This window comes from Meles meles, chromosome 6 (genome assembly GCF_922984935.1).
Source record: "Meles meles chromosome 6, mMelMel3.1 paternal haplotype, whole genome shotgun sequence".
Lineage (NCBI taxonomy): Eukaryota > Metazoa > Chordata > Mammalia > Carnivora > Mustelidae > Meles > Meles meles.
This window is the reverse complement of record NC_060071.1, coordinates 3,451,421-3,476,318: the sequence shown is the minus strand read 5'-3', so window position 1 is coordinate 3,476,318 and position 24,898 is coordinate 3,451,421. Positions and strand designations below refer to the sequence as shown.

The 24,898-nt window shown below is 48.3% G+C and overlaps 1 protein-coding gene across 3 annotated transcripts in view; it reads left to right on the top strand.

Moving 5' to 3' along the window:
• ADAMTSL3 (ADAMTS like 3) overlaps positions 1-24,898 on the top strand; it is a 344,936-nt gene that overhangs the window by 256,849 nt on the left and 63,189 nt on the right. For all 3 annotated transcript variants that reach the window (XM_046010294.1, XM_046010292.1, XM_046010293.1), the window contains exons 18-20: positions 2,370-2,562; positions 2,645-2,824; positions 13,325-13,478. In XM_046010294.1, coding sequence (XP_045866250.1) covers positions 2,370-2,562; positions 2,645-2,824; positions 13,325-13,478 — 527 coding nt within the window. The remainder of the gene's footprint in view (positions 1-2,369; positions 2,563-2,644; positions 2,825-13,324; positions 13,479-24,898) is intronic.

The window sequence follows — 24,898 nt, the reverse complement described above, 5'->3', positions numbered from 1 at the left end:
AGATGAGGGCTTCAATATAATAATTTGGGGAGGGATTCAGCCGTTCAGTTCATAGCACATACTGGGTAGTCTTTTAATCCCTTGATTAGCTAGCTTCTGTTTTACTTAGGATTTATACTTCTCTCTTATTTAAGATTTAAACTATACCATTACATGTAAAAAAAATTTTATATATATTTGTCAGTTTTGTGTTCAAGGTTTTTCCTAGCTTCATGATGCATTAAAATGCTTTCTTCTTTTTCACTTTGGAACTTTTAAAAATGACATGGGAATTCACCTGTTTCTTGCAAATTTGTGGGAACTTAACCGTAAAGTTAATAGGATCTAGTCTTTCTCTCTCTTTTTTAAAGATTTTATTTATTTATTTGACAGAGAGAGAGAGAGAGATCACAAGTAGGCAGAGAGGCAGGCAGAGAGAGGGGGGGAAACAGTTTCCCTGCTGAGCAGAGAGTCCAATGCGGGGCTCGATCCCAGGACCCTGGGATCATGACCTGAGCGGAAGGCAGAAGATTAACCCACTGAGTCACCCAGGCGCCCCAGGATCTAGTCTCTTTCTGGAATAGAACTTTTTATAATTTTCTAAAAAGTTATTTGCTTTAATCAAGGTTTTCAAGTGTGTTCATTTTCTATATTCTTTTTTAAAAAGATTTACTTATTTTAGAGAGAGAGAGAGAAAAAAACACAGGAGCCAGGAGAGACAGAGGGAGAGGGAGAGAGAGAATCCCCACTGACTGTGAAGCCTGACGTGGGGCTTCATCCCATGTCCCTGAGATCATAACCTGAACCAAAATCAAGAGTCAGCGCTTAACAGACTGAGCCACCCAGGTGCCCCAATTTTTATATTCTTATTAAGGTTTACCTTCTTAATATGTTAGGGGTGTAGAGAAGTATTTTATAGCCGTTAAAAATTTTTATTACCTATCCTTCCATTTTTCTTGTATGTAGGAGCTGTACTTCATACCTATTTATGCTTTTTATTCAGTCTTCATACTTGAACGATTATTTTATCTTCATTGTGAACTTTTGTCCTCGTAAGTGAAAATTTTTAAATTTTTGTCCCTTATATTTGTCTTGAATATTTTTCATTTTTAAATTTTTCCTCTTATTTACACAAGTAAAATCTGTTTATTATGGAAAATTAAAAATCAAAAAATCTGAAAGTCACCTTTAGATTGGCACCATTTTTTTTCAAAGGACTAACTTTTTCTAATAAATATTTATTTTAAGAAAAATCAGGGGGCAATCCTGGCAAGAATGAAGAAAATAAAAATCCTATCACTTAGAGATCATCACTGTTAACATCTGGATGTATAATTATGCAGATTTTTTCTGCCTTTATAAATGCATAAAACAATATTATATGGTATTTTTATCTGTTTTCTAATAAAAATGTCAAATTTATTTCTATGTGAGTAACTATACTTGTACTTTGTTTCTTAATGGTGAGTAGCATTGTGCCATATGAGTATACAGTTCTTTATTTTAGCCCTTATTGCAGAGCACTTTGACTATTTCCTTCCAGTTTGTAAAATTTATTGATTTTTTGCTATTATAAACTCTTAGAGCAAACATCCTTTTATGTCAATTTTAAGCATTTTAAAATTGTTTCCTCGTGAGCTAGCTCTACAGTAACGAGTTAGAAATCCATGTTTACTAGTAATTATAGACCCACACATGAAGTTAACTATAATGTACAACTTTCCACTCCTCAGATGGGCAGAGATGCGGTCCAGTCCTGGTGTGAGGGTAGGAAGCCAGGCACTCTCACGTGCTTCTACTGGGAGTGTGAATTGAGAGACTCTTTCTTGAACGCAATTTGGAAATATATATCAAACAGCCACCCTGGTTTTTCATTTTTGCAGATGTTTCATGAGAAACCCTGATTTTTCCAAGATCTTATTGGAAAGGAATCACATTATATATACGTGTTGTAAATCCAATCCTAAAAGAGAAGGATTTTCTTAGGGATATTCCAAATAATGAATCCAGGTGCCCTGAAAATTTCCTGAAGTGTGCTTTTAAGCATTTAAAATTTCTTTTGACACCCATGTAAATCATCCTTGCCTTGGGACTCTACTTAAAACCAAACCCAAGCTTTTACTATGGATAGATGCTGGGACTCTAGAATGGGCAGAACTCAGCTTCTCTTGTACTCTGCGCTTTCACAGATGGGTAAACCTTTGAACACTTTCCCGACATTTCCGGCCTCTCAGTGTTAGGTTTCTGTGTTTTCATCACATCTAGCGATGGGGCCACTGTAGCCCTCGGGTCTGCACGTGCATGTCCCGAGAACTGGAAATCGTGTACCCTCTGCCCACTGCATGTGTTCTCACGGGACACTTCGACCTCCCCTGTTGTGTTTGGTGCAGGTGGCACACGGGCTCTTGGGGCCCCTGCTCGGCTACCTGCGGTGTGGGAATCCAGACCCGAGAGGTGTACTGCCTGCACCCCGGGGAGTCCCCGGCCCCCGCCGCGGAATGTGGGGACGAAAAGCCGCATGCCCTCCAAGCGTGCAACCAGTTTGACTGCCCGCCTAGCTGGCACATCGAAGAGTGGCAACAGGTAATATGGTGGCCTGGGCCCCCCACCCCACCCGCCGCCCCTGTGACCGTAGAGCCCTGACCCCCTCCTTCTGCCTTCTCAGTGCTCCAGGACGTGTGGCGGGGGAACTCAAAATCGCAGAGTCACCTGCCGGCAGCTGCTAACCGATGGCAGCTTTTTGAATCTCTCTGATGAGTTGTGCCAAGGACCCAAGGCATCTTCCCATAAGTCCTGTGCCAGAACAGACTGCCCTCCCCAGATCACTGTGGGAGACTGGTCGAAGGTAAGGGCCATTCCCCACCTCATGGTCCCTCCTCTTTTTTGCTTCAGACCCCCCACGATGATCCGGAAGCACGTGGTTGGGGTACGTGACCTGGCATTGGGGGAGGAGAAGCAAGCTGACATCAGGACTCATCTCGACAAATAGGAAAGGGCAGTTGCTGAATCACTGCACTTCCCGAGCCCTGCGTCCAGTGCTGGGCACAGCCAGACCCTCTTACTCTCATGTCACGCTACAGCCCTGCAAGGGCGCCGGAAGCGGACGTCAGGTCCGTGTCTTCTCACTGGCCTTTTCGCGTGGAGCCGGGTGGCACTTTCACGCCCGGCCCGCTCTTTCTGGGAACAGGGAATGTGCAGTTGCTGACTACGTGTCATCAAAGTAGCGTGTCCGCCTGTGCTTGCCTTTGTGTCTTTGCTCGTGTCCTTGCTCTCAAATCCTGCATCCAGGTCTGAGCGTCCCTCTTCTACGAAATCTTTCACCTCCTAAAACCGTGTGGCATTTCCCAGCTTTAACTCATAATGACCCCAATTTTTATTGTGTTTCATTGGGGAGCTACTTCTTGAATGTGTGTATGGTTTTCCTGTCTGGCTTAGAGAGTCTGTGCTGCCAGTGGCCGTGAGATCGCCGACAGGTCCTGGAGCTCTGGCCGGCTCCGAACCGGTAAATATTCTTCCCCAAGAGTCTTTGCAAAGTCAGGGAAATGCAAAGTGCTGTGGAAGGGATGAGTTTTAGAAAAAGCTCAAGTCTGCTAACAAGGACAAGCAGATCATTCATTAGGAGCATTTCTGCAGGGCTGGGGTGTCGGGGTGGCTCAGTCGGTTAAGCATCCGACTCTCAGTTTTGGCTTAGGTCACGTTCTCAGGGTCTAAGATCGAGCCTGCAGGGGGCTCAGTGGGGAGTCTGCTTGCGATTCTTTCTCTCTCTGCCCCTTCCACTCGTGCTTTCTCTCTCTAAAATGAATAAAAAAATAAATCTTTAGAAAAAAAGAAGAAGTCGTTTGCAAGGAGAAACGAGAGGAGACAGAAGAGAAGAGGTTACCCACGTGAACTGGGTTGGACCTCAGGCGGGTCGGTTTCCGAGGCAACCACTGGGCAGGGCACGAGCGACTTCGCAGTCCCCCCCAGAGATCAGCCCGAGCACAGTCTAGACATCGTCCCCCGTCCCAGACAGAGTTGCATCTCCAGAAATCCCCCGTCCGGGAGTCAGGGTGGGTGCGCACACAGGCTCAGGGAGGCCCAGCCAGCCTCAGCCTTGGAAGGCAAAAGCCAATATCCAGACTCAGACCCAGTCAGGCACACGTTGGGTTTCAGCTTTTCTCCTGCTCGTTGAAATTTCCTGTCCTTGCAGATTTGCTTTGTTTTGGCAGAGGCTCCGATGCCAAGCCGCCACCCTCTCCAAAGGTTTCTGCCAGACGCATCCTCCTGCCGCGGGCTGGCTCATTCAGCAGCGGCCGTCCGTCTCGCGGTGTTGGATAAGGTCTCTGGATGCTGGAACTGGCCACTAACCCTGGACAGAGCGAGGCTGAGGAGCTGTGCCAAAATTCCCATTTTTCACCGAGCCAGACCTCTCCGCCTGCAGCTGGGAGCGTCCCCTTTGCCGACACTAGGCCTATTCATGGCATGCGTAGGCTTTGTTCATGCATTGGCTCCTTCGTTTTTAGATCTGAACTCAGTTTTGGGCAAGAAGAAGCCTTCGATTCTTAGCACTGCATTTCAAGTTCTAAGAAGGGAGCACTGACTCCTCTACGGGCCAGTCTTCCCAAACGGTGGACTTCCGGGAGGCACGGACCCCTTGCAGCCTGTTCTGGGGCCCCATTCCTTGACGGAAATCCCGTAAAGTCGTTCCTCCTCCTTCACTCTCTGTGCTTTGTCAGACCATCTTGTGTGCTTTCACCATCCTCCTTCATGATGTTTCTTGGTGTTTTTTTCTTTTTCCTGTTTACTTAACTACATCTCGTTGGCTGGTTCGTCTTCCTCCCGATCTCCAAAAAGCTCAGTATTTGACCGGATAGATTTCGATGCGTAAACTGCATGTTTCTCCTCCACAGTTGATTCTGTGTCCTGACCTCTTCTCTGACTTCTCTAGGTAATTTTCTCTATCTCCGCCAGCAGTCTCTAACCTTCTGTTCAGTTCAGCGCCCCAGCTCTCCAAACAGCGGGTGTCTCCCAGCTGGGAAAGCCAAGAGACAACCTCTTTGTTCCCAGCTGGCTCCCCACCTCACTCCCTGTCTCTGTCCTATGCCACCATCTCTCCAACGCTTGTGGTTGTCTCTGACTGCTTCAGCTCCTGTGTTCAGCTTCTGACACCTGCTAACTCTTCGGTTCTTGAAATTTGTCCATATACTAAGTAAAAGGGAGAAGAGCTCTTTCATGAGAAACTTTTACAAAGAACAGCTCAAAGTATGTCCCGGGCACATGTATTTATAAATATGGCATTGTAATTTCTAGTAGGCTTACTGATTCTGACTCATGAGAATGAGAGTGGGCCGGAGCCCATCTGTACCGTTTGTAAGAACCTACTGTAGTCTCCCACCTCGTGCTCAGGGACATCAGGTTGATAGCTTGAAAGCAGCCGTGATGGGAACATTGACAGCAGAGACATCGGCAAATGTTACAGTTAGTGCTGCCTCCCCAAGAACTTGGGTCACACACACACACAGACACACACACACGCTCCTATTGGTAAGACAGTTCCAGCTCACCAATGGTCACTTACGATGGAGATGATCTCAAGAAGTTCCGGGGTCTGGACTCCTGTTCACAAAGTCTAAGAACCTTGGTTGGGCTCCTCCAAGGTGTGTTTTATCTTCATCTCCATAATTGGCGGTCGGTAGAGCGAGGAAACGTGTGGCCCCTCTGAGCCCTAGTTGAGACTCCAGTCTGTCCGTCCTACCCTGCTGGGCTTAGTGCCATCTCGATCCAGGCTGATGGATCCAAGTGCATCAGGGGCTCCTTCCATGAAGAAAAGCATAATTGGCTCTGTAGGTTTATCCTAACATCTTCCTTTTATTTTTTATTTTGTAGTATTAATTTTGAGTTTCTTAATATTAATAATCTTGTAGATAACCACTCTTCTACTTGAATAATAATGTCTTTTTAGACCCCAGAGGACAGTTTACTCTTACATTTTGACCCACCTGAACTATATCCAGTGTATCCAAGTCCGCACGCTTCTCTGTTTCTACCTATTTTAAATAATACACACACACAGACACACACATAGACACACACAGACACACGGATATGCCTTATTTCCTTGCCTAGATCATAGCTGCCAGAGGGAAAGGACCATCTCTGTGTCCGGGTCTCCCGCGTGGTGCTCAGTAAATACTTGTTGACTGAAATAAAGAGACATCTAAAACCTTCTTCCCAACTGAACATGCATGCTGCCACTGCCCCACGTGCTCAGTCCGCTCACCAGCACACACTGCCCACACACTGCCCTTGGGACCCGAGTCAGCCAAGAATTTGATCTAAAGTGAGCTCACAGTTTAAGGAGGCAGACACAGAAAATTATGTAACAAGCCCAATAAAGGGCTCCCGTCTGCAGCACTGCATGGACGTCGAGGGGGACTCTGTGTCTGCGTGGGTCCCAGGGAGGTGCTGCAGAAGATGAAGCCATAGAGGCTCCGGTGGCGAGCTTGTCAGTCCGGAGATGAGGATGCAGTCGAGAAGGGGAAGATGAGATGGAGAGGCGAGATTTCAGGCAGACGGGGAAGGACCTTGGGTGTCTGTACTTGTCCCTGTAGCAGCTGAGGGCACTGAGGAAGGTTTCTGAATAGGGAGGTGAAATGTAGCATGTTTAGACATAACGGTTCTGGCTGTGGTATGAACAGCACATTGCAGGGGGAGGTGGGGAAAGGAACCAGAGCCCGTGAGGGCTTTTTAGAGGAGGTTGGAATAAAACCAAGAATAAGGAAGCAGTTTGGTAGAGAATAGTAGAGAGTGATGGGCAAGGGTTAGCAGACGTGATGGGCAGATTTGGTGGCTGAACTCATAAGAAAAGGAGCAAAAAAGAGTCATTGGTCAATGCATAGAGCAGGCATCATTTTCAAAGGGAAGGAAAAACACATGTGGGGGGTGACTTGAAAGGGAGAAAAAATGAGTCTGTTTTGAAGTGTGTGTGGTTTGAAGCCTATGAAGGCATCCGTGAGGAACTGGAGCTCAGGAGACATCTGCGCTGAAGTTAATTTTGGGAAGCGTCGGCATAAGCAGTAGCTGAAGCCACGGGAAAGAGAATACTGGGATAGAGGAGCGTCTGTTGTCACCGGAAGTTCCTTTGAAAGTAGGAGGCTTCCAGTGAAGCAAAATCAGGACAGCGGGGTGCTTGGGGAATATCCCCAGATCCTTCACCATGATGGGGATGAAGAGCAATGAACTTCCAGTTATAAAGGAAATGAGTCACAGGGATGAAAGGCACAGTACAGGGAATAGTGTCAAGGACGTCATAATGATTTAGTGTGGTGGCAGGTGACTCTATGTGCCTCCGTGAGCATTTGGTGACGCATGTAGTTGTCTGATTACTCTGTTGTACACTGAAGTGCATGTAATATTTTATGTCAACTGTAGTTCAGTCAAACACACACACACACACACACACACACACACACACAACCCAGAGCAGTCGGGGTCACCAAAGGAAAGGAAAAACACAGCCAGCCACTTTAACACGAGTGACAGGTGCAGTTGAGGCCAAGCCATGCATCGTAGGGGAAACTGGGCAGAAGCTGTAAGTTTTAGGTAGGCCAGTGGGAAGAAGGTTGGAGAGCAGGCCAAGAGCTAGGGAACACAGTGATACATTGTGTATCAAGTCAATGATACATTGCCACCCTGGGGTATGAGACCCGTCGGTGACCCTGAGAGAGGACACCGGGTCCCAGACTGTGGTTGAGTATGAGGAAGATCATGCAGACCCACTGGGGCCTTAAGAAGCCTGGAAAGCACGAGGGGAATGCATATCCCTAAGGGCTGAAGAAACATCTGGCAAACCCACCACAACTGTAACCCAAGCTGAGAGAACACAGAGGGGGAAGGGAAGGGATGCTCGGACCCTTGGGAGCAGAAGGGTCCAGAAGATACACATCTTGGAATCGTGGCCAAACTGTTGACTACTTCTCCTCAACACCAGAAGAAGGAACAGTGAATGCAGTGACCTTGAAACACTGCCACCTCCTTACTCTCTCCTAAAAGTTCAGGAAAAAAAATTATTTAAATAGGAGCATCAACAGGCCCCATACAAAGACAGTGTGAGATGAAAGTGTCAGTAGCATAGCAATGTCATGAATATTTGGCAGATGAAAATGTAACTTGCTCTTCTGAAATGAGCTAAAAGAAATGAAGAAATACACAGGAACAAATCAGAAACAGAAAAGCCCCAAAATGAGTTGAATAGATAATGGGGATGTGAGGAGAAGGAGCTGACGTGGTTCGGGAGACAACCAAACAACTCACGGGAGAACCTCACAGGGGGAGAATAAACTAGAAAGAAGTGTAATAAGAGAAATGAAAGACAAGAAGGAATTTGAAAATAAGCAAAGAAAATAGAAAGAATGCAAGTGAAAATAACAGATATGAAAGAGAAAAAAAAAATCCAAAGTGTATTATTAGAATCCCAAGGAAAGAAAACCAAACAATAGTGTGGAACTATAAATAAAATCACCATATAACACAAATCACAATATCGAAAGGGCACACCACAGCCCCAGGAAAATGGACCCCCCACGGTCAATATCAAGACAGCTTCTGCTAAAGTACCATATTTTAAAAATAAGGGAAAACGTGTTTGTGTATCCAGGCAGAAAGACCCAGTCACTTACTAGGGCAAGAAAATCACATTAGCATCAGACTTCTCGACAAGACCACTTCATACTAGATAGCAGCGAACAACATATTAATGTACTACAAGAAAGAAAATGTGAGCCAGGGATGTTAGAGGTGCCAAGGTGACCTTCAAGTGTATCACAGACAAACTTGTAAAGTTGCAAAAACTCAGGGTATCTTGTTCCCCTGAGCTCTTCCAACGGAATCCATCAGATTTCTGTAGAATAAATAGTAGAAGTTTTGGATAAGGTTGCTGCTTTGTGAATTATAATTAATGGCACTGATTTGGTCACTTCCTTTCTTTCTGAGATGGGAACATTCTCTAGTGGCACCCTGACTTTGAACTTGGGTGACACAAGGTCAGGTAAGCCCTCTATCCAGAGAAGGGGTTTACAGATGATGCTCCCACTCATCATGGAGAGAAAAAATATCATATATTTTCATTAGAAATTGCTTATGAGTGGAGACTGGCAATTATATAAGTTGGTGTTAATGTTTGAGGTGCCTGGGTGGCTCAGTCCATTGGGCAGCTGACCCTTGATTTCGGCTCAGTTCATGATCTCCAGGTACCAGGATAGAGCCCCATGTTGGGCTCTGCGCTCAGTGGAGAATCTGAGATTCTCTCTCTCCCTCTGGGCCTCCCCTTGTGCTCTCCTTATAATACATAAATTAATATATCTTTAAAAAGAAAAAGGAAGTTGAAATTAATTTTTATTACATGCGAAACCCCTAGAAGATGATTTGATTTGGTTAAACAAACAAATCGTAACTTGGTAAATGGCAATTTTAAGCTACTTGTTCAAAAGCTTACAAAAAGCTTTTCTCTGTACTGAAAAATATGAATAGTTTAGGGCTTTCTGTTAAAGATGACAATAAAGGATTTTTTTAAAAAAATTCCATTCCCCTGCTTTGAAACCCAACAAAAAACCCACAAGGAGCATGGAGGAGAGGGAACACTCTGTCTTCAGTGAACAATGAAATGGCCAAAATCCCAAGCTATAAATCATGGAACACACCTGCCAAAGACCGCCAGATCTGGGCCAAAACGAGAGGGAAGGCTGGGGGCTGGCAAGTATCCCTCGGGGGCCGAGTGCTGGGTAGCTCTCCCTAGGACGATGTGCAACAGTCCTCCAAGGCCCATCAACGGCCCTCTGATTACAGAGGGCAGACGAAGCCAGACCACGAGCTGCCCAGAGAACGCCCCTGCGGAGCCGTGGGGCAGGGGACACTGAAGGAGACATGGCATTCATGGGCCTCCTAGCCAAGGAAGGCTGCCAGGCGGGCTGACGTGGGGGGAAGGAGAGTCAGCAGTTGCTGCGTTAGTCCGCAGTGAGCCAGTTGCGGAACAGGCTCTTCTCTGAGTCACAGCGGCCACGCGAATGCCAAGAGCTGAAGAGACATGTGGACAACAGAAATGAAAGTGTGTCACCAACCAGGGTGTTGCACACAGTTAATGTAAGCGGCTCTAGCTCATCCCCTGCCCACGTTGTTTGCACACAGCTGCACTTGGAGCTCCGGCAGAAAATGCAGCACACCAGGCGGGTGGGGGCGCCGAGAAGGAGAAGGAGGAAGTTGGGTTGCAGGGAAAGGAACAGCGTGCAAGAGTCACAGGAATGGCGGTCATACCACAGAGCTGTTACCAAGGGACCGGTTCCAACAAATCAGCTCTGCGTTCCCGAGGAAAGTATGGACCTGGCGTCTGGTGGGAAAGTTGCTCTAAAATGAGGCTTGAGCTCAAAAAGAGACTGTAAGTCAGCAAAAGGAGAAGATAGCTGGAACAGTCAGGGAGGGAAAAAAAAACCACCACAAATTACAAACAACAACAAAATTAAAGAAAATGACAGAAGACAGAGATGTGTAGAGGCTGGAATGCCACACCTACCGCGATGGATGTGGAAGACAGGGGGTCAACCTGAGCGCATTGGTGTTTGTGAAAAGAAGAGAACAAATGGCACAGAAAATAAGAGGAAAATGACAAATAATAATAAAAACTTTCTTTGATAAAAGCTTTGGTATGTATATCATAACGGCAGACCACGTGCCAAGAAAATATGACCCAGGAGGATGTAGTCCGCCTACGGTGCAGAGCTGCATGCATAAAGAGCCTACCTGTCTCTGAGCAGAAAGGGCAAACAGATTCACAACAGACACTCCCTGTCTGGCTGCGCATACCCTCACAGTAGCATTCTGGGCACGGAGACAGTGGAACAGGGGCTGCATGGTTCAAAGGGAAGGAAAGTCTGACCCAAGTATCTGCTCTTCTTGGTGTTCTTCATGTAGAAAGTCATCAGGGAAATACGACTCACAACCACAAAGAGATCTCAGCTCACACCAGTCAGAATGGCTAAAATCAACAACACAAGAAACAACAGATGCTGGCGAGGATGAGGAGAAAGGGGAACATTCTTACCCTGTTGGTGGGAATGCAAGCTGGTGCAGCCACTGTGGAAAACCATGTAGAGGGACCTCAAAACATTAAAAATAGGGGTGCCTGGGTGGCTCAGTGGGTTAAAGCCTCTGCCTTCCGCTCAGGTCATGATCCCAGGGTCCTGGGATCAAGCCCCACATTGGGCTCTCTGCTCAGCAGGGAGCCTGCTTCCTCCTCTCTCTCTGCCTGCCTCTCTGCCTAGTTGTGATTTCTCTCTGTCAAATAAATAAAATATTAAAAAAAAACATTAAAAATAGAGCTACCCTACAACCCAGCAATTGCACTACTAAGTATTTACCCAAAGGATACAAACATTGTGATCTGAAGGGGCACCTGCACTCCAGGTTCATAGCAGCAATGTCCACAATAGCCAAGCTATGGAAAGAACCCACATGTCCATGGACAGATGAATGGATAAAGAAGAAATGGTGTATATATACAATGGAATATGCTCAGCTCATCAGAAAAGACAAATACTTACCATTTTCATAGGCGTGGATGGAACTAGAGGGTATTGGGCTAAGCGAAATAAGTCAATCAGAGAAAGACAATTATATGATCTCACTCATGGAATTTAAGAAACAAAACAGGATCATAGGGGAAGGGAGGGGAAAAAAAAACGGAATCAGAGAGGGAGACTCTTAATCTTAGGAAACAAACTGAGGTGGGGGGTGGATGGATGGAAGGATGGGGTAACTGGGTGACAGGCTTTGAGGGGGCACACAATGGAATAAATGCTAGGTGTTATACACAACTGATGAATTACTGAACTCTACCTCTGAAAATAATAATGTGTTATATGTTAATTAGACTGAATTTAAATAGAAAACTAAAAATCAAAAATAAAAAAAAAAGACAATGGAGAGGCAGTCAGAAAATATGTGTCCATTGGGACGCTTGGGTGGCTCAGTCGTTAAGCGTCTGCTTTCGGCTCAGGTCATGACCTTAGGGTTCTGGGATCGAGCCCCACATCAGGCTCCCTGCTCAGGGGAAGCCTGCTTCTCTCCTTCCCACTCTCCCTGGTTGTGTTCCCCCACCACCCCCGTCTCTCTTCTCTGTCAAATAAATACATTAAATCTTAAAAAAAAAAAAAAAGAAGAAGAAAAGAAAATGTGTCCATAAGCCCACGCCACAATCCTGCAGGACCAAGATGACTCAGCATAAATGCACAGACGCCGATGAAAACGGTGCAGAAAGAGTAATGAATGCATTTTTGCCAGGGTTAACACTAATCAGCAATCGCACCTCAGAACAGACCGCAAATATCAGAAACCCTGACCTCACCTAAATGGTATCGCGGAGGCTAACTGGAGGTTTGGGGGAGCGGTGGGGGACTGAATGGTCTTATGTCTGTGTCCCTCTTAGCAGGGGGCCAGTAGCTACTTCCCTAAGTCAAAACAGGTCATTAAAAACAACCATCGAAATCTGCTGTTGGTTTCTTCATTAACATTACAGGGTTCCTTAGGGAATTAATTGCTGGGGTGGAAAAAAAAAACCTCAGATATTCAACAACTCCTTTAATTCTACTTCATTTCCCTTTTTTCTGATATACCTAATAAAACTGCATGTACAAAAATGATTATCAAATACCAACATTACACACACATTGAAGATCAGATATTAGTGTTATTTTATGTAGTTCGAGTGGTTTTTAAAACTTCCCTTTAATACTTCAATGTTTCTTGAAGTCTTGGTCGTGGGTGTGTATCTTTCTTTAATGCAATCATTTTACTATATAAATAAACAACTAAAAAATCAGATATCAATTACACTGCCAGAAAAATCCCCATGAGAGTAAATTACTGGAAATTAATTACTGTCTCAGAGAGGACGAAGGAAGGGAGAGAGGCAGGGAGGGAGGAAGGAAACTCCCTGTATTATAAAAGATAAGTAAAAAAAAAAAAAAAAGACAAGTCACAAGGATGAAAAGTACGGGGTGGGGATACAGTCAGTAATACTGTAATGATGTTGGTTGGTGACAGGTGGTGAGAGTGACCACGGTGAGCACTGGGTACTGTACAGACCTGGCCAAATCACGATGTCATACACCTGAAGCTAATTCACATTGTGCGTCCTGTATACTTGAAAAAAGACATAAGTTATCAATAAGAAATAAGAGGGGTTCAAGCATAGGAAATGGCTTCTGAATGGGCACAGCCACACATGCGACCCCTCTCTCTGCGCGATTGGGGACTTGGCTGTTGGCTGCGTTGTCTGCGGAAGCCCTGTGTGACGGATGCACGATTGTCGTTGCAGTGTTCCGTCAGTTGTGGTGTTGGAACCCAGAGAAGAAAGCAGGTGTGTCAGAGGCTGACAGCCAAAGGCCGGCGTGTTCCCCTCGGTGAGATGATGTGCCGAGACCTTCCAGGGCCCCCTCTCGTAAGACCTTGCCAGATGCCTACGTGCACTAGTAAGTATGTCCAGGCCGTTCTCCAGCAGATACGCTCGTTCTGTTCCTCTCGTCCCGATGGCTTTACCTCCCGTGAAGCAGCCCCTTCCTAATCTGTGCAAATGCGTCTGTTCAGCCTCCTCGCTTGCGTTTGTACTTCCTTCATTCCTTCCTATGGCTGTGATTTCTTCCACTGACAGTTCGGGAGTGTTAGGTGTAGAAGTTAAGCCAGACTGCTTTCCAGTTTACTTTGCCGGTGATGCATTTGGATCTACAGTAAGAGTAGAAGAGCTAAGTATTTTAAAATATTCAGGTGTCTGTTCCTGTGTAAAATCTGAAACCAGCAAGGACGAAAACATAAATTGTCGCTCTTTTTCATGGTAGTTCGGGCACTTTCCCAATTAATTCTATTTTTTTAAAGATTTTATTATTTGACAGATGGAGATCACAAGTAGGCAGAAAGGCAGGCAGAGGGGGGGGGGGATGCAGGCTCCCTGCGAAGCAGAGAGCCAGACGCGGGGCTCAATCCCAGGACCCTGAGATCATGACCTGAGCTGAAGGCAGAGGCTTAACTCACTGAGCCACCCAGGTGCCCCTCAACTAAATCTAAATAACAAGCTTAGTATAGAGAGTTCAGAGTATGGCTTCATTATATCGAAAAGCAAGTACGCATGTCGGACTCCTCTGTATTTTCAATGTACATTAACAGAATATATGTTTGCACCTATGTATGTGTGTTTCATGTAGGAAGGTGGGTGACCGTGCATGAAAATAAGGCAGCAGAGGGCCACCTGGGTGGCTCAGTTGGTTAAGCATCTGCCTTCGGCTCAGGTCATGATCCTGGGGTCCTGGGGTCAAGCCCTGCATTGGGCTCCCTGTTCTGCGGAGAGTTTGCTTTTCCCTCTCCCTCTACCCCGCTCATGCTCTCTCTCTCTGTCTCTCAAATGAATAAATAAAATCTTTAAAAAAAAAAAAGAAAGAAAATAAGGCAGCAGAGTACTGGGGGGAGGTGGGGTTTGGAGCAAGAGGAAAGGCATACTAGGACTGCACAGCTTCTTGGTCGGTCCCCAGCTTTCTTGTTCACAGTCTTTAATTATTCACCTGTAAAATGAATTCACCTATTAAGTACTTCAGGTAACCTCCTGAGTTTATGGTAAGAAAACAAAAATCAGAAATTTATTATGTTAATGCTGCTTAAGAAAAAAAAAAAACCTGAGATATAAAATCCAAAAATACCAACAACTTTCCTGGAGAAACTCATAAAACAAAGTAAAACAAACAAACAGTTATAAGTTGAAAAAAAAGTAGTAGCATTCATTGTGTGGTTTCCTTGCATGCATTAAGTCCTTTAGTCCCTTTAGTCCCCAGCAACGAGACAGACATTATCCCCATTTAGAGACAAGAAACCCAAGACTAGAGAATGCACGAGACTTGACCAAAGATCCGCGGCTGCCAGTTGGACGCCGTGCCCTGTGTGACCACAGATCTGTCTGATTCTTGAGTCCACTCTTCAGCCACCTCTTTATGCTGATTCAGGGACAACGTCAACTTTTTTCTTTGGGAATTCTTCGAGAACACTTTTCCAAAATCTTGAGATTCCATAAATTTGAGATTCCAAATTTCCTCGTGTCCTGGAATTCAAGAATGCCTGTGGCACATGGCACCATGTCATGCTTCAAAATGCTTATCTGTCTGATTTTTATTAATTGTGGATGGCTGCGTAGCAATGCAATTAGGCTGTAAACTGCCTTCGAGGGGAGTGAGGTTAAAGGGTGCAGGAACTTCCTCTAAGATAATCAAAGAACGGCGTGCAGAAGTATATCATTGTTGTTAGGGTATGCGGCATGGTGCAGATTAAATTATAAACCATTACTGCATGCAGCAGAGAAGGAAATTATAAGCTTTAGGGAGGGCCAAGGAACAAGAAAAAAGCCAGTAATATTTCTTCTTTCCCCACCCCATTCTCTAGCTTGCCAAACATGTGGGTCATGGAAACAGAGAAGAGAGGGGAACGCCTGCTCCCAGCCCTGCAGATCACCCTGAGCTGGGCCTCCATTCCCACTGTAGCCTGGCTCACGCCCTCACCTTTGCTCAGTGGCCCTGGTGTGCTGAAATGCGGCTTCTCCCTTTGCGCGGTGTTCTGGCATCCTCTTCTCCCCGCCACCATCTCCCAGAGCCGAGCGATGCACTTGGCGTTCACCGGTCCTCCCGACCCCGGCTGCCTCGCACCGGTTCCCCACCGTCATGCACTCAGTGCTAACACTGGCCCTCGCATACCTTTGGGCATCACACGTGGACCTACAGCCACCAACTGCCTTTTCCCAGCACACACTACCACCGGGCCCGCTCTTCCTCACCGGCGACCAACATCCATGTCCATGACCTCTCTAACACCTTGATCCCCATCTCCTTCCATCGTTGACCTCCCTGACCCCTGCCCCAACACCCTGGCGTGGTCACACTTGCTCGGACGTGGCCCTCAGAAATGGCTTCCTGCTGTCCCTCCCCCACCCCATGCCACTCCTGCTTGTGCGGCGAGAGCCTCACCGTAGACACTCTTGCCTTCCACCCCTGTCTTGACCACCTGCTCTCTTCAACCCTGGGGTCACTTTTCAGGTGATAAAGGTTCAGGTTGTTTGGCTTTTGGTTCCCTGGCCTGAGCTACTGGGATTCACTGAAGGAAATCATGTCACCGTTCGTGTTCATGCTCTCTGATTTACCTGCGCATCGCGTGTTTTTCCATAGTTTCTAAGAATCCCCTAAAAATTCACCGTCGTAGCTCTCTACCCCGCAGGAGCTCCGATTCCCTTTCTGTGTGGCTGCCAGTGACTTTTCTTCCACTGGGACTGTCAAGGCCTGTACGGCATAATGTCCTCTGACTTTTCTCGCCACGTCACCTCACTTCTGCCTGCCCCGTCTGCCCTCTCTTGGCCCCCAGACTGGGCATGTGTGTTCTTCACTGTAGGCCTGGCCCTTGCATTGCTGCAGAGGGTCTGAACACAAGAAAGACCAAGCCCACTTGTGCTTGGTCCGTCTCAAGCCTCCACTTCTAGATAAGTCTTGTGACGGGTGCCTCAGGTTGAAGCAAGACCCATCCTCGTCGGAGGAGTGAGTTTTGCTTTATTCAGACCATTTTGACGTGCAGGGGTGGCGGGCGGGTGGGAGAGATGTCTTGAGAACCCCTCGGTCCAGTTCTGCCCCTGCCTGCATCCCCCCTCCATGCCCTGCCTTGCCCCACGGCAGACATTGACCCCTTGAATTCTTTCTCTGCCATATCTAGTGACTGGCTTTCTTATTCCTGAAAGACCATTGCTAACCCTGCCTTCCCCAGTAACCTTTTTCGTTGTATTACTCTCTGGAAGATAATCCGACATTGTGGCTAAGCTAATCACTTGAGTTCTAATCCCAGTGCTCCAATCCCTAGTCCTAATCTCTGCCTGCCTCAGTTTTCCCCTCTGTAAAATGGGGATAATGGTTGTATTGACCTCACAGGAATGTTCTGAGAAATAACTATAACGTGCTTAGAAACAATGCCAGGCCCGTATAAAAGCCTCAAAAATGTTGGTTATTTTTAATGCCATCCTTTTAATTCCTATTATAGCTTTAAGACAGGATAAAATGTCGTAGAGCAACTTGTGCTGTGTCTTGTGTCCCCTGAGGGTGGGAGCTTGTATGGGGTGGGTTCTCAGTAGCCCTGGACTCTTCTCCACAAGGCCCCCGGAAGTGCTTATCACGATGGCTTAGACCCACAGAAATGCTTTTGAAATATGTCAGACTTGGATTGTCCTCATATTGCTGTTAGAAGTCTGCCTGTCTTGGTTTCTTTTTGTTGTTGTTGTTTTTAAGATTTATTTGAGAGAGAGAGCAAGCATGTGCATGGGGGGGAGGGGCAGGGGAAAGGGAGGAATACAGGCAGACTCCGTGCTGAGTACAGAGTCCGACGTAGGGCTTGGTCTCGTGACCTGGAGATCAGAACTGAGAGTAAACCAACAGTAGGACACTCATCCGACTCTGCCACTCAGGTGTCCCTCCCTGTGTTGTTTCTAATTAGAGATCTGAAGAAAAAAAAGTAACAGAAAGTAATGTTTGATTTTAGGTTTTTTAAATGATAGCTCTAGGCTTTTAGGTTTCCTGAGATTTGGTGAAGAATTCTTATTTTTTGTCAAAGTACTGAGATCAAGGGGCGCCTGGGTGGCTCAGTGGGTTAAGCCCCTGCCTTCAGCTCAGGTCATGATCTTAGGGTTCTGGGATCCAGCCTGCATTGGGCTCTCTGCTTAGCAGGGAGCCTGCTTCCCCCTCTCTCTCTGCCTGCCTCTCTGCCTACTTGTGATCTCTCTCTTTGTCAAATAAATAAATAAAATCTTAAAAAAAAAAAAAGTACTGAGATCAAGACGGTTGAGGGAAGGGAGGCACCCAGGTAGGCACTAGGTGATTGAGATGTCAAAAAAAGCTATGCCTTGCCAGGGGTTATCTTTTTTTTTTTTTTTTTAATTTTTTTTTCCCATTTTATTTATTTTTTTCAGCATAACAGTATTCATTGTTTTTGCACAACACCCAGTGCTCCATGCAAAACGTGCCCTCCCCATTACCCACCACCTGTTCCCCCAACCTCCCACCCCTGACCCTTCAAAACCCTCAGGTTGTTTTTCAGAGTCCATAGTCTCTTATGGTTCGCCTCCCCTCCCCAATGTCCATAGCCCCCTCCCCCTCTCCCAATCCCACCTCCGCCCAGCAACCCCCAGTTTGTTTTGTGAGATTAAGAGTCACTTACGGTTTGTCTCCCTCCCAATCCCATCTTGCTTCATTTATTCTTCTCCTATCCCCCTAACCCCCCATGTTGCTTCTCCATGTCCTCACATCAGGGAGATCATATGATAGTTGTCTTTCTCCGATTGACTTATTTCACTAAGCATGATACGCTCTAGTTCCATCCACGTCGTCGCAAATGGCAAGATTTCATTTTTTTGATGGCTGCATAGTATTCCATAGTGTATATATACCACCTCTTCTTTATCCATTCATCTGTTGATGGACATCTAGGTTCTTTCCATAGTCTGGCTATTGTAGACATTGCTGCTATAAACATTCGGGTGCACGTGCCCCTTCGGACCACTATGTCTGTATCTTTACGGTAAATACCCAGTAGTGCAATTGCTGGGTCATAGGGTAGTTCTATTTTCAACATTTTGAGGAACCTCCATGCTGTTTTCCAGAGCGGTTGCACCAGCTTGCCAGGGGTTATCTTGAACACACTCACTTCTCTGGTGAAGTGAGCTCCTGGTCTGCAGCTCTTGGTCTCCCTCTTGGTTCCAACCCCGTATCTGCCTCGTTAGCTCTCCCACCGCCTACACATGCCTTGCCCTTCAGCCCCCGCCTCCACTCCCCCTGTAGCTTCTCAGTTCCAGGGACGCCCACCCTGCCTGTCATAGCTGCAGCCCTTGGAAACCTGGGGGCGGGAGCACAGGCCCACCTTGGCAGCACCCTTCTCAGGTTGGCTCATCTGTCCTGCAGCATCCAAGGGCGCACGCTCAGTCATTCATTCATTCGATAAAGACTAAGACCTTACTCTGTACCCGGCGCTCTGCTGTGCCCTCAGGGCAGAGACGATCACTCGTCCTGGACATCCGTGGTCTGCAGTGCCCGGCGATACGGTTTCCTTATTCATTCTTTCTGCGTCCTTTACCCGGCGCTACTGTGTTTTAGGTGTTTTGACATGAAACGGAAAAGATGCATTCTCTTGTCTCTAAGCTTTCAGAGTCCAGTGGGAGAGACTTATACACACAGACACGAGAATAGTGCGCGCCACAGGTGCCGCGGTGGGATGCAGAGGGCAGCGGCCAAAGCCCCTGGGGGAGGGGGAGGGGAGGAAAAGTTTCACAGGGAGGTTCCCTTGGGCAGAGTTCTGGAAGAGCAGTGTCCATTCTCCAGGCTCATGCGGAGGAGGACGCAGTAGAATCTGGAGATGAGAGCGGTGTGGACAAAGGTAGAGGGTGTCCAGTGGAGTCCTGTGTCCGGAGAAACCACCAGAAATGCCGCAGGATTAGATCATAGGTTCAAAGTTATGACAAAAGAGAAAGCTGGAGAATTTAGTTGTAGAGGATATTAACTCCAGGTTAAGGAGTTGAGGATTTATCCAAGAAGGAGATGACACAGATTTTGTTCTGGTTCATTTACTCTGACAGCTCTGTGGACACATCAGATAAACCAGGCTGCAGGCTGGGAGTCTGGGTGGGGGGCCTGGGCAGTATCTAGCTGAGAGGGCCTCACAGTGGACTCTCAGAATGTTTCAAATATCCCACCTAAGTACCTCAAGCTGGGAGCTAAGGGATAGGGACAGGGTGTGCTTATCAGTGTTTAACAACCAGCTCTGGGGTCTATGGGTGGTGAGGAGGGAGGGTAGCTACTGTTCGCTTCTTTTGCTGATTTCTGTGGTGTAAGTACACCCATCATGGCCAGCTTTGGGTGACCGATGTGACATGGTTGAATGCAGAGTTGGGGACAGGTACTAACAACCTCACTGATCCAACGGCTGGTGAGAGGTAGGGGCAGACGACAGGCACCACTGGGCAGGGAGGAATCATGGTGACTTTCTGCTTTCTGGCTTGGGGTAATTGGAAGAAAGTGATGCTGTTAACTCAGGGAATACAGGAAGAGGAGGATACTTGGGATGGGATGGGGGGCAAACATAAGGTGTTTAGAGTATCATATTTTCAGTTTGAAGTACCAGGAAGAGATTTCTGATAAGCAGTGGATAATTGGGTCTGGAGCCCCAGAGAGAGGTCCAGGCTAGACAGATAAACTAGACTAGATAATCTAGACAGATAAACTAGACCTGATAAACTAGACCAGATAAACTAGGTCTAGATAAACTGGACCAGGTAAACTAGAATGACAGACTAGTCCAGGTAGACTAGGCCAAGTAACCCAGACAGATAAAGACTAGATAAACTTGGCAGATAAACTAGACTAGGTAAACTAGTCTAGATAAACTAGATCTGATCAACTAAACCTGATGAGCTAGACCAGATAAACTAGACCCAATAAAGTAGACTGATTAACTCGACTAGATGAACTAGACTTGATACATTCAATTAAACTAGACTAGGTAACTAGACAGATAAATTAGACTTCATACACTAGAGCAGGTAAAGTAGACAGATAAACTAGACTAGGTAAACTAGACCAAATAAACTAGACCAGATAATCTAGATAGATAAACTAGACTAGATAAACTAGGCCAGATACACTGGACCGGGTAAACTAGTTCTGGTAAACCAGATCAGATAAACTACACAGATAAGCTAGATCAGGTAAACTAGAATGATAAACTATACTGATAAACTAGGCCAGATATTCTAGACAGATAAACTAGACTAGATAAATTAGACCAGGTAAAGTAGACTACATAAACTAGGCCAGGTAAACTAGAATGATAAACTAGGCCAAGTAACCCAGACAGATAACAGACTAGATAAACTAGGCAGATAAACTAAATCAAATAAACTAAACCAGATAAACTAGATAAACTAGACTGGTAAACTAGACTAGGTAAACTAGACTTGATAAATTCAATTAAACTAGACTAGGTAACTAGACAGATAAATTGGGCTTCATGAACTAGACCAGATAAACTAGGCTAGGTGAACTAGGCTGATTGACCAGAACTGACAGCCCCGACAAGATCAAGTAGGTCAGATAAGCTGCGAGATGCTCAGGACACCTGCAGGGTCCCCCGAGGGGAAGGGCAGAGCGCGCAGAGAAAGCAGCCGAGTGCGACACCAGGGGCCCCGGAACGCACGGGGCAGCACCAGTGAGCTGGGCCGGAAAGGCCCCCGTGAGGTTGAGAACACGTGAGCGGAGGGACTTCCCGGAGAAGTGAGTGATTCAGGGGTCGCACGGCCTAGAACGGCCACTAAGAACGGGGAAGGGAGACTTTGCGTGTGTCACTGGCTGGACAGACCGTGGGTGGCCTTTCCCAGGGAGCGTTGAGCAGGGAGCTGCGAGCGAGGGCAGACAGCGTCTGGCTGGAAAGTGCCAAGCGGCGGTAAACAGAAGCCACCGTCAGGCTGACGTGGCAGCCGCAGCAAGGGCCTCCCGGGGCCACCAGGCCGTCCCAGCTCCTTTAGCAAGTCCGCCCTGCGCCCCCCCCCCCCCCAGCCCCGCTCAGCTCCCGGGCCTCTACCCTCAGCAGAGTCTGGCAAGAGTCCAGCATGCGCAGGTCCTTGCCTGGGCTCCTCTGAGCTCGAGGAGGGACTCGGAGCCAGCGCCAGCCCCGAGGCCATACTCGGGGGCCTCCAATGGTGCTGGGCGGTTCTAGAAGGCTAAGAGGCCGCATGGTGGCTGAAGCCCACTCGGGCGTGGCCGGAGGCCTGTGCTGGCCAGAGCAAGGGTACATACCCAGCCCCGATGGCTTGGGGCAGGAAGCTGGCCTGGCACCAAGGCTTAGAGTTACGGCAGGGACAGGACTGGAATTAAGGCAGGACGCGGACAAGCAAGATCCTGAGACACCATTGCTGTAGACAGCCTCGGGTTCCCAGGCTGGGTAGGGCAGGCTGGCACAGGACCAGAAGGAAGACCTCTAGAAGAAGACCTTTTCTAGAAAAGCCAGAAGATGTGGCATTTCTCACATCCCACGCAGCGGAGAGGTGGGGGGAGGGGCGGTACCCTGCACGGCCGCAGCCCCTCCAGGAGGAAGCCGTAGGTTCCTGCCACTCTCTGCGGTGTAGATGCCCTCCCGAGTCTGGCTGAGCCGGTGCTGCCATCCGGGGGCATCGTCCGGGGCAGGAGGAGGCAGTCACGCAAAACCAGACTGGTTCTTGCCGGACTGTGTCCAGCGATGTCATGCTCCGGGCACTTCTCCAAAGGAACCCACAGGTGTCCCAAGAGAAGAACGGGCCCACGCTGTGGAAGCCGGCAGCCTGGCAGAGCCCGCACCCTGGATCACGCCGCAGGCACACCTGCCAACTCACCTGCTCCACCCAGCACGAGTACTTGCGAAAGCCGGCGGGGAAGGGAGGCAGCCAGGGTCACAGGGCTGACCTTCCAGCGACTGGGCAGGCGGCCAGAGGGAGCAGACGCCGTCTCACGTGACTGACCCAGCCCCTCAGGCAGCTTCCTCGCCGAGGCTCCGCACTGCCCATCCCCTTCAGACTCCCCAGCTGCCTTGGAAGGAGTCAGGGCCCCGTCTGGTTCAAGCCTCAGCCTTAACTGAGGAACACCTGGCTACCACCGGGCCAACAGGTAATGAGAACCCAGGTCCCTGGTTGCGTCTGGGGCACCCGGATGCTGTGTGGACCTCTACCGGCCTCGGATCACCCCCCGCTGGAACCATTCAGCTGGAGCCTTGTGCGGCATCACCCACGTGGGCTTCCGTCTCCCAGTAAGTGCAGGAATGTTCCAGCGACGACCTCATCCTGCGCAGCATGCTGACCCTGAAGTAGCCCGTCTCCTCACATGCCTCAGTTGCACAAATTCAAAAGCCTGAGTGTGGCCCAGTTTGTGTCGTGACCTTGAAGCTATCCACGTGCACATCCGTCCTTCCACTGTCAGCCGCCAAGGGACCCATGACCAGACGGGGCGATCACCAAGATCCTTGTGCATAACGGGGAGGGCTCTGTCTAGGGAGGGAGGCACGCGGCTGTGTAGATGCCTGGACACACGGTGCGCGCATCCCACCTTGACACAGTGATAGGCCACTTGGAACTATTTATAGGATGCAACCTGGTGAGTAAAGTTTGAAGAAGGTGGAGAACGAGAAAGGAAAACAAACGAGGTGCATGCATGGTTCGGTCTGAATTGTGCCTCCGCTGGGGTGTGGGCACGGATTTGGCTCCGAACTTGCCAACACGACAGCGATCTCAAAGAGGCAGCCGGGTCAATGACACAGTTCGGCGTGCGCTGGCTGGGAAACAAGCTAATTACTCAGGGTAAGATGATTCCTGAGGCCAAGCCCAGAAAGAAATCCTCCTTCGGTCTTCTTCCAGAAGACACCACGTGCCACACAGACTCTGGGCGGGTTCGCACCAGAACGCAGATGCCGATTCCTTATTCTCCCTTCTCCTCGGACAGCGACAGCCCGTCACATTGCCTTTCAGTAAAAGAAATGGGGTCAGGAATGCCTTTCTCTGCTGCCTTGGTTTAATCCAGCGGTACGCTTGGTGGGAGGGAGGCAAGGGCTTTCAAACTTGGCTGCACGTTTTGTGCACCCTGAGAACTTAACCAAATTCCAATGCCCAGGCCGCACCCCATAAGTCAGAATTTCTGGGGATGGGACCCAGGACATTGAGATGAACGAAGAGTAATACAGTGATACCTTCTAACAGGCGGCGCAGTTGGAGAGCCGCGGCTTTAGTTGGTATTGAATCCCCCCATACCATTCGTTAACATCTGGACATATTGGGGCACTGGTGGCTCCTTGATTAAGCGTCCGACCTTGACTGCAGCTCAGGTCATGATCTCAGGGTCATGAGATGGAACCCTGCATCAGAGCAGAGCCTGCCTAAGATTCTCTCTCTCTCTCAAAAAGAGGAAAAATGTGGACATGCTTCCCAAATGGTTGGTAACTAGCCTCTGTCTGCACACCCGTGCCGTGCATGTTGCGAAGTCTTTCGGACGGCATCGCTGCCTGTAACAATGGATGAACTATCCCCGGGTCAGCGAATCCCAGAGTTTTCTTCCTGCCTTTGAACGTGTGACAGTACGTTCCGCGTCCTGTGCTGCCGAACGAAAGACCATCTGTATGCCTCAGGTGGCGGGGTGAACTTGACCTCCTCCGCGGAGACTGCACCCTGCAGGCAAGCACGGTGTGTGGTAGGTCAGCCAGCTCCTCTTGGAGATGGGCTGAGGAAGATCGCGGGCAGAACCCCGGACAGGAGTCGGACCTACCAATCGCGTCTCTGCGGGCTCTGCACACAGACTCACGCGGGTCCTTCACCAAGAACATCTACTGTAGAAATTATGGGTTCAGCCCTGTGGTTTTCCTGGATGCACTGGTACCACCCCATCCCAGCAAGCAGCTCAGCCCTATGGGGGTCATAGCCACACAAGAGGACTCCAGGAGTTCTGGAAAAACGGGGTCTCTGTAGACCCACTATAGCTACTGCCGCGGGCTGGAGAGGGCCGTCTAAGTGGGGACTCGGTCTGATTCTTCTCCTGGTGTGTCCCTGCAGGTGCCCCAGCAGGAGGGCCTGTAACCAGGATCCTCCAAGCTAGTGAGGCCCCAGATGCCATGACCTCCTGAGTCCGGCAATACCTCAGACAGGCGTCCATCTCCCCTCTGTCACCCCATGGTCCTGGTCCCTGTGGACCTAAGGGTATCATCAAAGAGGGACCAGGTTCCCACCCATGCCATGCCTCCCCCCACCTTCAGAATCACCCCGGGGCTCAGCGAGGCCTTCCTGCAGGTTCCTCTTCCGAAGGAGAGACCTAAGGTGCGTCCTCTT